Here is a 16,832-nt window from a genome sequence, read left to right as displayed (position 1 = left end):
CAGCCAGAGTCCAACTGTCATTCATTTTGATAACTGTCACACAGCAGACCTGGTCATGTGGAACTCTATAATCACAGACTGGCTTCCGCATCAGCCTGGGTGGAGAGGCGATGCTACTGTCTCAGCTGGAAGCTGATGCTCCCACACCATATGTCTTACAACCCATTTACTGCCAAGCTCAGAACCCATTCACTGGTCGGCTCCACAAATCAGGTCTGCATCTGAATGGCCTCCTCCAGCTAAGCACAGTTATTTCTGAAACATGCCTTTACATTTCAAGAGTCTTTTGAAGATAACAACGCCAAATCCCTTCCCCACAGTTCCAGCCCCTTTCAAAATTTCAATTACATGGCAAATAAAAGACAAGTCACTTGCAGATAAAAGGAAAACTTACTTGTTAAATAACAGTCCAGACTAAGGGAGACATTGTCAAAAGCAATAACAGCATCAGATCCTTCTTCCCATGAAGCGATGATCTGAAACCAAAACCTGCACAGATTGGAAGAACAGGGATTAAACTCTGTTAAAAGAGATGAAACTCAAAACTCTTCACAATTAAAGCTGTTTTAGAATGGAGCAAAAAACTTTTCATATAAAAAAATACTAAATTGACAGAGAAAGTATCCTCATCCTTAACAAGCAAGGTGATTTGAGGAAGGGAGCTGTACATGAGTGTAGGTAGACTGAAAATGAATACAGCCCATCTTCCCTTCAGAGGCATACAGCCTGAAGCAAGTGTAAGCATGTGTGTGGGTGTGGGTGCCAGGCTAGAAAATAAAGTCCCCTAGCTTCTGGGAAAAAAAACAAACAAAAAACCAACCAAGCAACCTACAAAACAGACATCTAAATGATTTTATTTTCACAAGTGATTTACACTCTAAAGTGTTAATAAAAATAACTAGATTGGGGCTCATGAAATCATTTGGAGTTTCTAAAAGGAACTGGCAATCAAAGGCTGAAATCAACTGAGAAAGTATTTGGTGTGGATCCACTGTCTATGAGGCAAAGGCTGATAGTCCTGGTAGCCACAAAAGGGAGGACCTGACACCGGGTAGTCCATAGGAGGAGCAGAACTCATTATCTCCTCGTAGAAGCTGAGCAAATTTGCCTTAAATCACTTCCAGACTCTCAGCTGGCCTTTGCCAGGAAGTTCTGCTGCTTGTACATGACCAGAAAAAAGATCACTGTAAATGCACCCTCAGTGATATAACAAGTCAACAGGAAGAGCAAAAATAACCCACAATCAAACACTTCTAATCTAATACTATATTGACCATGCATTAATTTAGTGCACTCATGGATTTAGATTTTCTCTTAGCTTAGCAAGTTCATGTTCTCCCGATTCCTATCTACCACATAAAATCATAATACTCTGCTTAGGAAAGAGAACAATTTCTAAAAGCAGTCAACTGTGGCCTAGAAATGAGATAAGATGCTGAGAAGTTGCACCAAGACTATAAAAACATGAAACTATCATATGTTGTAGAACAAGCTGCAGAGAACACGAAATATTACTTAAACCTCATTCTCTGTTGTATCTTGATGTTTTGCACCACCAGAAGTTAAGCCATTCATGGGTCACTTTACTGTGGATCTGTGGCTGATAGTTTCTGCTCTTCTACATATGAGCCATGAATGTGAATTCTTGCAGGTGTTCCAGTTTGGACCAGAAACTGGTGACAGAAAAAGGTATTTTTGGGGAGCAGTCTTATTTATTTAGAAAGGCTGTAGAAATCCCATACCTTCACTGCAGTAAGAATTCAAACACCAGCAGACTTTTTTCTTCTCGCAGACTCTAGCCCTTTATGCATAGTAATGGGTCTAAAATATTTTCTCTTAGCTTTTTGTCTGCTACCAGTATTCTTACATTAGTCTTGTTGTCTCCTATCATTTTTAAAAGCTACCTCTCCTTTACCAGCAAACCAATCCCCCCCAAACAAAATTCAAGTCAGTCTTCTCTGCTTATATGTATATTTACTTTGGGACAGGATGTGTTTCAATGAGGGTTTTTACTACTTCATCCACCTGACTCTGTCAACAAACACAATATTCTTCCATGTTGTTCTGAAATACAGTGCAGCTTTCACCACCAGTGATGACAGTGAGGTTTGGCATAAGCTAAAACAGACCCCAGGGATATCTGTGCCTTTTGGGGATACCTATATTGAAGTGTTGTCTTCTTCTGCAACTGATGTTCTTTTTAAGCTACAGATGGGGACACAGTGAGAAAAGCTGACCCGACCAAAGCAAAAGCTTCAAACAGAAAAAAGATCCTAGCAATCCCTGAAGGGTGCAAAAAGGTTGAGAACACAGCACCGTCTGTTCACAACAGAAAAGAGTTGATATAGTAACTACGTTGCTCCTTTATTTCTGTAAAGTGAAACAATAATGCTTCAATACTGAAATGTCTTACTTCTTGGAGATATGCATTGGACATTTGGAGAGACTTTTTTAAAATGGATTTTACATACTCTAAAGACATGAGCAACTGCTACAAAAAAGCAGGTGATTGACACAAAGAACAGTGGATATAGCGAAGGAAGAGTATTCCTAGCATTAAATGAAACTCCAAAGAGCATGACATAATTTTCTTTGCTAAATGATGCATCATTATTAGCTCAAAAGGTAGCGTCTCCATCCAAACAAATCTGGAGACCACAGAAGTGTATGTTTTGACTTTCCAATCCATACAAAGTGCAGGTACTGTCTGATGTTGCCAGAATCCCCACAGTTCTTAGCTGGTATACCTGAAACCCTCTGTGGGTATGTCTAGAAGGAGAACCGGAAGGAACATAAAATCATTGGATGTTAAACTGGCTTCAAAGTACTTATTCCCCCTGCCTCCTACCTCTACTTGCTCCATGGCTGACATCTCACAACACTCCAAATGGAATTACAAGCTCTAGCATAAACATAAGCTGTTCAGTTCCAGACATGCCATGTGAATCTTAAACAACAGCTGCTGGACAGACAAAGGGGGCTCTGATCTACTTCTCCCTCTAAGTTACTGCGGCAGCAGCAGTGATGACTGAACCTTACCTGAAACAGGTCCTGAACCACCACAGATCACAGTCCGGTATGTGATGGAGAACTAGGACCTACCTTGGGCTGTAAACTACAGGCTACAGCTCAGCAGAAGCTTCTCCCTCTCTGTTGTGTGTTGCTGAAACCCCAAGGAAGAGATAAGGTGGAAATGGATTCAGCTACATGTCTTTCAGTTGGCTGTGTCTGCAAATCAGTGCCCTGCACACAGTGAACATTGGCGCTGCATGGAAGGGACCACTGGAACTGAGTCTCTGATGCATTTAATCTTCAGCCTGTTTCCTGGGGGTGCACACCAAATGCCGCTTGGAGATGTGGACATTTTGATGTGTACTTATGTTTGTAAGGTGCTAAGCTGAGGCTGGGAAATGAATGAAAAAGACAAATAAGCAGTTCTTAGATGTGTCTACCCTCCACTTCTGCAGTCCTTAGCTCAGGTTGCATAAAAGAAGAGACAGACACTTCTGCAAAGACTACTGTGTGCTTTTCTTTGTACCTGGCAACTAAATACATCTGAAAATAGCTTTAGGCAGTTTCCTCTGCAGAACTTAAGCTTCGTGCCCCGAGGTGTTATCCTTTGGTGCGCTGTGCATGTCATGCCTTTTCAGACAACAAAGGGTTGTTCTTACAAGAATTATCAAATGTTCAGCCCCTAAGAAGAGAAAGGCATGATATAAACCAGTATTTCTGTCATTGAAGGGAGTGCCATCTAACGTGCCCATATAAGAACACAATAGGTTGCATTTTTTATTTGCAGTTCATTCAAGTGAAGTGACAGCCATGCTGATCTCACCTGCAGGAGCACTGGGACCAGAACACTTCAGAAGTTTTCTGAAGTTCACTGGGGATGAAAAAAAATGACAGAAATGCCTCCAAAATAGAAAAATCATGTGAATGCCAAACACTGTTAGGACCATCAGTGCTGCTCTGGTTGTCTATTAATGTGATTTTTTTTTTCTAACATGAATGAAGTTTCTGTATAAATCTTCTCTTGAGACCAGCACTTCTGCAACAAATAGTTCATCTTTTTCTCTTCTCCAGTTTAATGCCACTATTAATTTAGAAATATGATGTCTTTCAGGTTCCATTGAAACAAGTTCATCAGTTAACCAACATTTCAATCACTAGCTTTGGTGGTTTTAGCTTAATGGGCTAATTAAGAGAAACTTAATCAAAACTGAAGATGGAAATGTCACACATCAGTGAAATGGAAAAAACCTCACAGGCAATCTCATTCCCTTGCTCCCTCCCCCCCACCCCCCCGCCCCCTTTTTTTTCTTTCTGTCTGATCTGTGAAATCAAAGAAATGACTCCCTTTGACTTTGGTGAAAGCTGATATGGACACACCAGAAGTGTATGTTATTGCAGTGACTCTAACAGTGGAGGTGACAACATCTCACTGACATTTTTGCACAGATCAAAGTGGGGTACGATGACTGCACATCCAGTACTTCGAGGGGCACCTGTACAGCACAGGTACTGGTCAACAGCACTGTAAAGACACACTGCGAACACAGATGATGTGGTGAATGGCCATGAAAGGGCATTCCTGAAGGAAATTACACAGGAGCAGCAAGATTAGTCCTGGCAAGTTTGTTGTGACTTTGTTGCTTAATAAATCCCAGCAACTTCCTCACATGGAACCCAACTCCTCTTCAGATAAATCCGTGTTTCTAAGTTAGATTTCTTCATAGGAACGAAAACATGGCTGCTACAAAAGTCTTCAATGGCTTCGATATTAGAAAAAAAAAACGTTATGTGAGGACTGGTGGAAATTACTTCTTATCTGTCTCTTCTTTTGTCCTACTTGACCCCAGGAGTACAGCTAGAAAAAATGTTCCTTAGATGTATGATAACTGGGAAGTGCAAGTTACACCCCGCAGAGTGTCAGCTGAGCTTTGAATACAACTCATACAAAGGCCTTCTGGGTTCTTTTTTCAGATCTCTTTGAGGCAGATGGGAATTGCTGTACCAGGTGGACAAAAAAAACCTAATTCAGATCTCTCCCTTGGGGAACCTCAGCGAGGCTGTCTGAAGGATACAAGTTTTACATAAATTCAAAAACCACTCAGAGGTGACTACTGATTAAATATTTCAGTCACAGATTAGAAATGGCACCAAAAGCATAACAAGTAAGCTTTCTGGTTTGTTTCTTTGGCCCAGACCGTGAAATCTGAATCTAGATGAGCAGTTCCACGAAAGGTAGGACCAAGCATATTCCAACTCAGTTAAAGCTGACAGAAACAGGATAACATCAGAGCTTTTGGGCTGTAATCTTCTCCATTCCACAGGATCTTTAAATCTTGCTTTTTATTTCAGCGTGGTCAGCATTTGATCTTCATCACATCATCCAGGATTTTCTGTTCAATTGGTTCTTTTTGCTCACTTCTTTTTTTTTTTTTTTCCTTGATCCTAACAGAAGATTGGCTCCCTCCCAAAATATCTGGGGCTTATTTACATAGGGAAATACAGAGCTAAAAATATGAAAATACTTCTATAGCTATGTTGGTATAACCTCCGTGAGGACAAACTGTTTTGCTTATGTCACCTATTCTTAAGTCTTCATCACACAGAAATGTTAGCTGTAGGGTATATTATGTCCTCTTCTGTTTGGAAGGAAATAAAAAACATTCTCCTTGAATTGAAGACCTCAGAAAGTCGACTTTGTGCAAATTTTGCAGCTCCCTCCCTTCAGTAACAACGCCAAATTCCACCTAAATATTGTCCCTGGCTCACACAGACATTTCATGTTTCCATTAGGCAGACTCAGGCAGCTGTCTTCATGCCATTATTTTAGAAAAGCTCATAATCACTATTTTTTTTTCTTTTTATCATAAAGATAGGGATTATTAACCAAGACTGAATGTTAATCTCCTTTGTACTGAATCCTCCACACAGTGACACGATCACAGCATGCCTATACGTACAAATCCCATTTCATATCTTGTAATGTTTCGCCTCTGATGGAAGTGATTTCTCTCTCTACCTAGCTAAAATAATTACAGCTGAACCTGCTTGAGATCGAGGTACTTACAGAATGGAGAAGTTTCAGGTCACTAACCCTTATTACATTCAGATTCCCATTAACTTCTCTGTTACAAATGATGCATTGTTAGCTCACTTCACAAAGGAATACTTACTATTTGGGATAAAAGATATACTAAGGTGGAATGAGATTATTTGGAGAAATACAAGCATCTTAACCAAACTCAGTTATAGGGACAGAATTGTCATGCAGGAAGTTACTTAATAGCCAATAATAAAGGCAGAGATTTAAAAAAGTGTTATTAAAGGCAACCGTACCGAATATATACACGTACAAAAACTGTCACAGATACTCTGCACACACTGTCACCAAAGCCTCTTTTTTCAGATGAAAAGAACAGTCGTCAGCCATCAGCAGAATAACTCTTATTTCAAAAGCAGGACAGAAGCAGACATAGCTAACAATACAGGGCAGAAGAGCATCAATGGGGACATTAAAGTCTCACTCTGTTTTTAACAAAGTAATGTGGGACCACATTGGAGCAACAGAGGCTACGTTTGTTGGATGGATATAAGAACAAAGAATAAAGAGAGCTAGGTGTGGATGTGACCAATGAATGCATCTGTGGTAATGTGGTAACTGAAGGACAGAAGCCAGAGAGTTGTGATCAATGGGCAGAGTCCAGTTGGAGGCCTGTATCTAGTGGAGTGCCTCAGGGGTCAGTACTGGGACCAGTACTATTCAATATATTCATCAATGACTTGAATGAGGGACTAGAGTGCACTGTCAGCAAGTTTGATGATTACACCAAGCTGGGAGGAGTGGCTGACACACCAGAAGGCTGTGCTGCCATCCAGAGACCTGGACAGGCTGGAGAGTTGGGCGGGGAAAAATTAATGAAATATAACAAGGGAAAGTGTAGAGTCTTGCATCTGGGCAGGAACAACCCCAGGTTCCAGTTTAAGTTGAGGAATGACCTGTTAGAGAGCAGCATAGGGGAAAGGGACCTGGGGGTCCTGGTGGACAGCAGGATGACCATGAGCCAGCACTGTGCCCTTGTGGCCAGGAAGGCCAATGGCATCCTGGGGTGTATTAGAAGGGGCGTGGTTAGTAGGTCAAGAGAGGTTCTCCTTCCCCTCTACTCTGCCCTGGTGAGACCACATCTGGAATATTGTGTCCAGTTCTGGGCCCCTCAGTTCCAGAAGGACAGGGAACTGCTGGAGAGAGTCCAGCACTGGGCAACAAAGATGATGAAGGGAGTGGAGCATCTCCCTTATGAGGAAAGGCTGAGGGAGCTGGGGCTCTTTAGCTTGGAGGAGACTGAGGGGTGACCTCATTAATGTTTATAAATATGTAAAGGGTGAGTGCCACGAGGATGGAGCCAGGCTCTTCTCAGTGACAACCAATGATAGGACAAGGGGTAATGGGCTCAAACTGGGACACAGGAGGTTCCGCTTAAATATGAAAAGAAACTTCTTCTCAGTGAGGGTGCCAGACACTGGAACAGGCTGCCCAGGGGGCTTGTGGAGTCTCCTTCTCTGGAGACATTCAAAACCCGCCTGGACACCTTCCTGTGTAACCTCATCTGGGTGTTCCTGCTCTGGCAGGGGGATTGGACTGGATGATCTTTCGAGGTCCCTTCCAATCCCCAACATTCTGTGATTCTTGCTTGTATCAAGGGTCTCTGTTTCTTCACAGTAGAATGGGATGAAAGTTATGGACTAACAGGAGACAAAGACGTCTCTGGGTGCAAAATGTTGCCAACTTAAGTTTGTAGACATTTTTGCATTCTTCCTCAGGAAAGTCACATCCATACTACCCACCTAGTAAGTCACATTTTTCTCTTCCAACATAGTAAAATTCCTCAGTCTGTGTTAAGAAGATCATCAGCAAGAAAATAATTTTTAAGCTCTCTGACCACAATGACACCAAAAGAAAATTGTTTTTCACTTTCTGAAGGTATTGCCCTGCTAAAAGGACACAGAGTATAGTCTGCTATCAGTGAGAAGGCAAATGGTGCCACTGCTTATGACCAAAAATGTAGTTTCTAGTGGCCTCAAGTAAACTCCTTCTCTCAGTTGTCCTTCCGTCTGGCTGTTGTTACTTAAGACTCGCTACAAATTTAGCCTTTGTAATGCCAAAAAAATAAACTTAAGGATGAAGGAGGCCAAGGAAGCCTTTCTAACCAGTAGACACATTTACATTCCTTTTTTACTTCTGTACAATATTTTTTATATCAGAAGACTGCACTGAGGTTGGGAAGGTTGCTATTAATAGTTGCCATTTGTTAAAAAGTTCCTCTCAACAGAAGTTACAGGGAAATCTTTAAAGAAATATACAGGTTGACTAGAGAATATAGTACTTAAAAGACCACAGCTGGGCTGGGCTGGCTCATGTGAAGTCCACTTCAAGGCAACTCCAGCCAGGTGGTAAATGGACCCACGGAACATTTAGTCTACACGTCACTCCATGTGGCTGGCCTCAGCTTCTCCAAGAGAGCAGAAATCAAGATAAATAGTATTTGTTTCTTAAAGTAATTGTTTCCAGCCAGGCTTCAGCCTGTTAGAGCTAATCCTTTTCCACCTTTTACACTGTCTGGCAAAACAGTTGTTAGGTGGGCCAGTGGCAATAAGCATCAGCCTACAGCCAGCTCTAGAGAATCACTTTGTTACATATGCTTGTAATTTATCTATGCGATATACCTTAATCATCCTGTTAAATTAACAAAATGTCTAATTATTAGCTACACAAATCACTCATCTTCAATTACATGAGGCTTCTGTTTGCTCCTGCTGTCACATTCCCATGACTATATCATTATTAAAATTTAAACTCACATTTACTTACTAACTAAAATCAAATATGTAAAAACAGCAAGCCCAAACTACCAACTACAATAGAGCTTTCAAGACTGTCTCCTACTTGTATTTCTGTGAATGTGAAAAAGAACAATTCTCAACAGACTCATCTCTGGAAAACAAATGGTAACTTCCATCTAATAAAACAATTTTACAATAACACAGTTTTCTACACTACTTTCAACCCAATCACTTTAGCACTGTATTAATGTGTAAATTCCAGTATGCAAAAATTACCAGTTCCCTGGCTTTCACTAATCTCTGCTGATTATCTGATTTGCAGATAATGTGTCCTTCAGGGAGGGGCAGGTGACTCCATGGGGGCCAAATGAGGATTGTTAGTTCATGCTGAGTGTATTTAAGTGGCAAGTTAAAATACAGCACCTCTGGAGACTTTGCCTTTTGCCTCTGGTAGGCACAATCTATTCATCTAGCAGCTCAAGAAGCTCTTGCCCACAACTGGCTTCATTGGTGGTGGCTGCTTTGGTGGCACATCCTTCACCAGGCCTTTCGCCCTTCCTCCACCACACACAGAGGACACCAAGCATTTGGAACGGGGTTACATTAACCTCCACACCACATGAGCAAACTCTCAAGATGAGGAAGGATAGCTAACTTTGGAAAGATGTAAGAAGCCAGGACTTCAGCCTCTTTAAAGGCCACGCAGGAAAGGAAAGACCTCACACAGGGTGACATTGCAACTGGATGCTTTCCTAAGGATCAGATGGGAGGAAAGAAGACAATCCTCTCCTCATCACACTCTTGGAAATGAGGAATGTATTCCGGGTTGCCCGGGATAAGGCAGTGCTAGAAATCTAACATCCCTCAGTCCCAATTTAGCATCTTTGTCATACTCCTCCCTACTTGCCGTTACTGCCAAATCACCTGAAATGTTCTAGCTGTGATTTTCTGCCAAAACATAATTTCCCCGAACAGCCCAGGGGACATAAAACATTTAAGAAATGTCTGTTTCTAAAGATAGAGCTGATCTAATTTCTTGGAAGTCTTCCTAATGATTCTTTGAAGTGCTATAAGCCAAACATGGAAATTATGGCTAAGCAGCTTTTGAACATGCATGCTTTTGAGCAGTTTTAGAGCATATTATCTTGTTATTAATAACACTTTTCATCCAGCTTCCCAATTACAATGGAATGTGCTTTAATTATTTGTGGAACTGGCATACTGGTGTGCTTCGTTCAAGAGCTTTACTTCTGCGGGGTGATGTAAAGTTTAGCCCCTTCTGTAGGAATATCTGCAATATCATGCTTCTTCTAACGCAGACCCTCACAGCTACTGACACAGGAACCAATTAGAAAAAGACAGACACAGCAAGCTTTCAGCTGCACCAGCATTGCGTTCACATCAATTAAACACTTCTTACAGTTCAATAAAACTGCCATTTATCTCCAAAGTATATATACTGCAGTCTCCCCCGTACCATTTTGGTGTACACGTCTATGGAGTTCGTTCTTAATCTGTACATCAGTCCATATTTCCTAAGAAACGGGTTCCAAGATGATGAAAAAGACTCCTGAAGTATTTCCAAATCTCATGGGAGATGTATTCCTTCCCAGGAAGGACTGGTTTCAACTAAATCAACCTCATATAAAATTCATTAAAATAGTGCACTTTCTGTGAATAAATAAGGACAAAACTTTTCAGGAGACACCAAAAGTTCAAAGATTTCCTTGCTTATGACTTAACCTCCCATGTATCACTTGAATTTGTGATTCTACATGAACCTGCTAGCCTGGCTTCTAAGATCAAAGTAGTCTCTGCCCGACTGTGCAACCACAGAGAATTTAAAGGAAAGCAATAGTATAAGAATACAGAATAATTCAGGTACAAAACATTCCGCTGGCAACATTAGAAAATAAATCACATAAATAATAATGACAAAATATACCATTCTTCAAAGGAAACACTGAATGGGAATGAAGCTACCAGGTATTTTTACAAATGGTGTTTCAGCAGCGGCTGCACAATAAGCCTAATGCTGGTATTTTTTAAATCTTTGACGCACAATATTAATTATGCATTCAGGACCAAAGCGTTGGCAGTGTCCTTGTATTTGCAGCCTACGTGCATCCCCAAGAGCCAGCAAGATAAAAGACATATTCATACAATGTTTGTTCAAACTTCTTGTAAGGCAAACTATCCCTTAATGAAATCCATTATTTCTAGGGCACAGATTTCCAAAAAGACAAAGGACACTAGTGCTCATGACACAGATTGTAGATGAATCTTACAGCCTAGGGGCCAGGGCAGCAGGAGGTGAAGTATGTCTGTGTCTTCTCTACAAACACCAGAGGCCAGAGCACACATAAAAAGTAAACAATGAACAACAGAGTATTCCCTTAAAGCTGACTTGTAAGAAACAGCTAAAACAACACTCTTTAAATAAGCATATGCTACCAGATTAAGCATATGCTACCAGATAAACCGTTTGTGCTTAAAGCCAGAATACAGATGTAACTGAGACAGACTTTTATTAAGCTGAGCCTCCTGCTACAGCTAACACAAAGGTGTTCAGATAGATACATCCTTGCCTGATTTTCAGCAGGTTTTTCTCCCATCCTTTTAATCCTCACACTCAACACTGGGGACTTTGATACCCAGAAAAGTAATCAGCTGTGCAGCTCACATCCAACTTTAGCAAGCCACATAAGAGGATCAAACACACTACATGAAACAGTATGTGAGGAGAATGATTATTTCCAGTCAATGAAACAGAGGCACAAAGGTTTAAGCCCCTTGCTGTATACTATTCAGAGACCCAGTTTGTGAACCAAGACCACCACTCAGGAGTTCTAAAATTGAGTGCTTTGCTCTAACTACTCAGTCATTCTTATTCTCCACCTGTAACAGAAGATACCTCCTGGGGACAAAGCGCTTCTTCTCCCTGTGGGAGCCACTTCCAGGAGCACTGCTGGCCATTTCCATTGCCAGGTAGCTAGTGATGGAATGACTGATCACCGTGAAGGAGAATGATGAGGAGACTCATACCTATCCAGAATATCTGGGAGAGGTAAGATCATCCACTGCCATATTCCCAAACCTTCGCTGTTATCCACGTGCCAGAACGTCCGGCTCTGTTCCTTTCCTGTCTTGTTCTCGACCAGCACCAGGGATATATTTCCCAGCAAGACACCATGGATGAGCCATGACATTCGTAGCTAGAAGGGAGAGAACATATGAGATTAAAAGTCACAAAGATTATCCAAAAGTTAACAAAATTCCCAACTCTTCTTTGATTTCTTTGTTTTCCAGTCACCAAAAAGTTGATTATCCCTCTCTTATGTTCAGGTAAACATTTTAGAAAACTCCATAGATATGGAAGCTTGTAATAGTTAGTAATGCTATTTACTGTTGGAACTACTGGGCTTTTTTCTAGGTAAAGTTGAGCCCAAAACACCTGCTTTAGCTTTCACATATTTGTCTGCAGTTTTAAAGGTATAAGCTAATACTTATCTGCAGTACAAAGATCACACTCAATTAAGATGCCACCTAAAAGATTCAAGTTAAGACTTACCTCTTTTTCAGCAATAAACTTATATTCTTGCAGCAGCAAAACCACAAGGAGAATAGCTGCAAGAAGCAGGCATCACCAGTAATCAAAACTTCACCCCCCAGATACTCTTTTCAAAAATCAAGCTTTTCCTTACCTCTTTCCAAGTTTCTACAGACTTTCCAATTAAAGTTTAGTAACAATGAGGTTTTTGATTAATTAAAATACCTTAGGGAACTGGATTTCTAACATTTTTTCTCAAGTTTAATCTAATTGAGTTCACTTCTTTGCATTTATTCCCAAATGTAAAATTATTTCATGTAGTTTTCTCATTTTATGACTGTCTCTCCCTCATTGTATTAAAAGAAAAACAATCCCTTCTACAGGCTAGTCTCAGAATCCATGTTACATGAATATAGTCTTCTAATTTTCTTGGGAAGAAGACGACCTAGGTCTTTGTTGATGAAGAGCATAAGTAAAATACACATATATATTACACGCAGGAGCTGGGTCTCATCTCAAAACCAGTAGAGGTGAGAATGCTGAAGGAATTAGTTTATTAAAGACACATTAATTATGGATTTTTGGACACAAGAAACTGTTCATCACAGTATCAAGCATCTATGCATGTTAAAAATAAGTCTCTGGTTTGTAATACTTCAAAGCAAACACCTAAGTCAGGAGAAATTAAGATTACATTTTACACAGGGATATCTGATAACATTACTTACTTCCTTGCTTGGATAGCATAGACTATTCATATCCATTTCCCAACATAAAACATAACTGCTAGATTTTCCTTGCTGTTCCTGTGTCATGGCGTAAGTCTGTCCTGGCAGATAAGTCAGATTTAGGGGTCAAAAGGACAGAAATTTTGCTTTTATTCCTAGTTTATGCTCACAGTTTTGAGGCAGATGAAACAAAATTCTGAGTACCCATTATATTAATGATCAGTACTGAATTTAGGTAAACAGTGCAGTTCACCTGCCTGTTTGCAAAGCTGCAAAAACAGCAGTGACTTTCAATTTGACCATGACAGAGACCAAAAAATCTAGATGTGGTTCCTCTCTCTATCCAGTCCAAAATTCACTGCACCTGTCTGGAATCCCTCCTGAGTGTGCTGAACTGCTAGTGCATATGACACAAGCATTGATAAGGTGTACAAACTGATATGCAGGTATGGGTCTCTGAATCCATTGCATTACCTCCTTTTGACCACGGATGTTCAAGACTGACATGTAGGTTTTCAGTAGTCCAGCAAACCACCAGTGGGGCCTACCAGACCACAGCACTTCTGGGACAAGCCACTGCTCAAGTCTGACTACCAGCTCCCTCTCACCCCAAGTTTGGGAAAGGACTTGTGGAGTCCCATGTCCATTTCCACAATGTTGTACAGTGGAAACCATGGGATGAACTATGAGGATTTTCACCTCGCAGACACCAGAGAAAAAAAGCAGAGTTGAGCAGGACTGCAAAGAACTGCTTCAGACCTGACATGAGGTGATGGGCAGAGGGGCAGCTGCGGGAGGGCTGAGTTCACACCCACACGTTCAGCAGAATCAACACCAGTGGAAGAGGCTGCTGACAAAGGTTTATGGTGTAGGAGGCTGATGCCTTCAAACTTGATATCTGCGTGGCTGCTCCTACCTCTTAGTGCATACATGATCCTAGTGTCAGGTGACAATCAAGATTAAATAACCTGTTGGGCATTTTATACTTTCAAGGTTCCATAAAGTGAGACTACTGAAATTACAGTGAAGATTGCTCTTGCCCTTAAATATCATTAGAATAACTTTCAGATCCCCTTCAGTAATTTCCCTCAAGAAAAAAGCTATTTTTTTTAAATAACTTTGGAATGCCAGTGGACATTTAAAACACTCATCTCAGTTTAAAGCAACTCCTTTTACTGAGAGCCCATATGTGAGGCACTTCAAGGATCCTAATACCAACTCTGCTGTAATGCACTATGTGAAATTTCTCATACAGGTAAACTGGAGCAACTTCACTGTGCCATTTTGACAGTTCAAAATTTGAGAAGTAAAGATGTGAAGCTCCTACTATGCAGGAGCTTTCAGACCTCTGTCTCTTCTGGAGACCTGCCAGGCAGTAAGAGCCAACATCTGCATGGTCAGGAGTGAGAAAAGAGTGAGCCTTTGATAGCTATTAACGTAACACTAGAGCAAAAGCTGAAGCAATTGAGGAGTTGGAATGGATGCCTTTGCACACATGTCAGCTGTTTGAAGGAAAGACATAGCTGGCATTAGATGTGGGAGATCAGCTCGTTGGCAAAGCACAATATGCAGAGTCTAATGAACTGGCTCTGAGTGAATCGACTGGCACTGTGTCCAAATGGGCATTTTTGGCTGTGATTTCCATGGTTCCGAGCTTCATAGCAGGGCAGTCCAGGTCTTTTCACACCTGCTGAAGTGAACCAGAGCAGATGATGAGCTGGATGCCATAGTAAAGACTTACGAATGGGGCTGGCATTCATTCCACACAACATGGCATCAGTGGTGGCAGATGGTACTACACACACCACGCGGCCTGTAAGTAGTGCAGTGGCACAGTTGGAAAAAACTGAATCTGGGCTGTTGGTGGCATACCCCTAACATTATATTATCAAACATCTTCCTCTGTGTTAAACCAGCAGGACAATATTCAGAAGCTAGAAACATCACTGAGAAATTAATTAAGCATTGCAGGTAGACATGGGCTCAACACCACCTTGTCTTCTGGTTTTAGAACCCTCCATAGCTGGCAATTAGCTGTTCAGATGCAAACCCAGTGACACACTCAATGAAACGCTCTAAACTGATTTGGGGAAAATTGAAGGGAGAGAGAGCCCATGGTAAATACACAGCATACTGAGGCAAAACTTGGGTCAGACAGCCACATGCGCTATACTGCAAATACCATCTGGAAAGATGCCTTCTGAGAATCCCCTTAGCCTCTGACTTTGTGGAATTTCTGAAATGACAAACAGGAGACCCACTTCACCCAAGAAAGAGCAAAAACCTAATCCTTATCAGTATCAACAGGACTTGGCAGGTTTAGTAGAGAGGCGAAGAAAAACAAGGAGGGCAGATTTTCTAGCACAAGCTGCATAATTTCAAGAACACCTGAGAACTGAGACTTGTATTTTACTTTCTTATGCACAAAAGAAAAGAAACACTCAGAGCCTTCTGGGTAAAGCTGAGGCCTGCTTATGCCTGAGAGTCTACTTAAATGGCCAGAAACACTCCAGTATGAAACCAGTGCTTAGATGCCTGACTGGGAACCGATGACACACATTCACAGCAGCATAAATAAAAAATTCCTCAGTGACACTCCAGAGTGTTGCTGTTTCTTTTCCCTCCCTTTCTGGGTGGCAATGCCCTGGGCTTTTAGCACGATGGTGCTACCTGGCAGGAAAAGCTAGTTATCTGTCTTTAGCACAAGTAACCAAAAGAAAGAGGAAAAGAAGAACACACTTCAAACATGTCTTGGAGTATGGTATTTTTAAGAAGATGGAGAAGAGCCTAGTGGCATCCTGCTCCCAAGGACCTGCAGCAGTTGGATCTCACTGGTGGTTCTCTTGCTGCCCACACCCCAACTCTGCATTACAGGCTAACATCTTGTGAGACCCCATATTACTTAGTTCTCATACCCCCAGTCGTTTCCTCCCATCTATCATCCTTGCCTAAAGGAATTGCTCAACATTTTTCTGACCAGGACCTGTGGAATTCTGAAATACAGACACTTTTTCCGAAAAACTTAACTCTTGTATTGAGTCTTCTTCACGGGACAGGAAACAGTGGAAGTTGTTTTCAGATGTGAATGCGCTGACTCGATAAATGTAAGTCAGACATTAAAGAAGCTTGGAAAACACCTAATTGTCGAATAGAAACTGAAGCTGCAAGTTGGAATACAGTTTACACAGAATTAGACAACAGCTGTGGGCACCTTTGCCAAGCCTCAGTAAGTTTTGTCCATGAATATGAACTATGTTTGAGGCATGAAGTTTATCACATTGGCAATATTGTTTTTCTTACTAGAAATGAGAAATGGTTGCACACAACCTAGGCAGGCAAAAGAAGCTTGTATTTTATATGAACAGATTTTCATGCTATTTATTCTCACATTATTTCCTACTTATGTCTACTTTCATAAAATCATGAACTTAATAAAAGTGCCTACATTTCAGGGAAAAAAAAACCAACACAACAAAATAGAGATGATGACAAAAGAGAAAGAGAAAACATGCACAATTTTGCTGCCAGAGTACTGTGGACTGACCGGGCCTTCAAGAAATTTTGGATATTATAGATCATCTAATCCAACACAGAAGCCAGGAAGGCCAGAAATTACACAGGCAGATAACAGTGAATAAGCTGTACAGACTGTAAAAACAACACTTTAAAATAAAAAAGGATGCTAACAACATTCTGCAAAATAAAGC

At 41.1% G+C, this 16,832-nt stretch overlaps 1 protein-coding gene across 1 annotated transcript in view; it reads right to left on the bottom strand.

The window, feature by feature from the left end:
- Positions 1–16,832, bottom strand: part of ALK (ALK receptor tyrosine kinase) — a gene marked incomplete at both ends in the record, with an annotated part of 342,274 nt that overhangs the window by 45,183 nt on the left and 280,259 nt on the right. Inside the window, 2 exons of the mRNA XM_080340946.1 lie at positions 395–489; positions 11,893–12,062. Coding sequence (XP_080197072.1) covers positions 395–489; positions 11,893–12,062 — 265 coding nt within the window. The remainder of the gene's footprint in view (positions 1–394; positions 490–11,892; positions 12,063–16,832) is intronic.

This window comes from Nesoenas mayeri (assembly GCF_963082525.1).
Source record: "Nesoenas mayeri genome assembly, chromosome: 3".
NCBI classification, from domain to species: Eukaryota; Metazoa; Chordata; class Aves; order Columbiformes; family Columbidae; genus Nesoenas; species Nesoenas mayeri.
The sequence above is the reverse complement of the archived record's forward strand: the minus strand, read 5'-3'. Positions and strand labels throughout refer to the sequence as shown.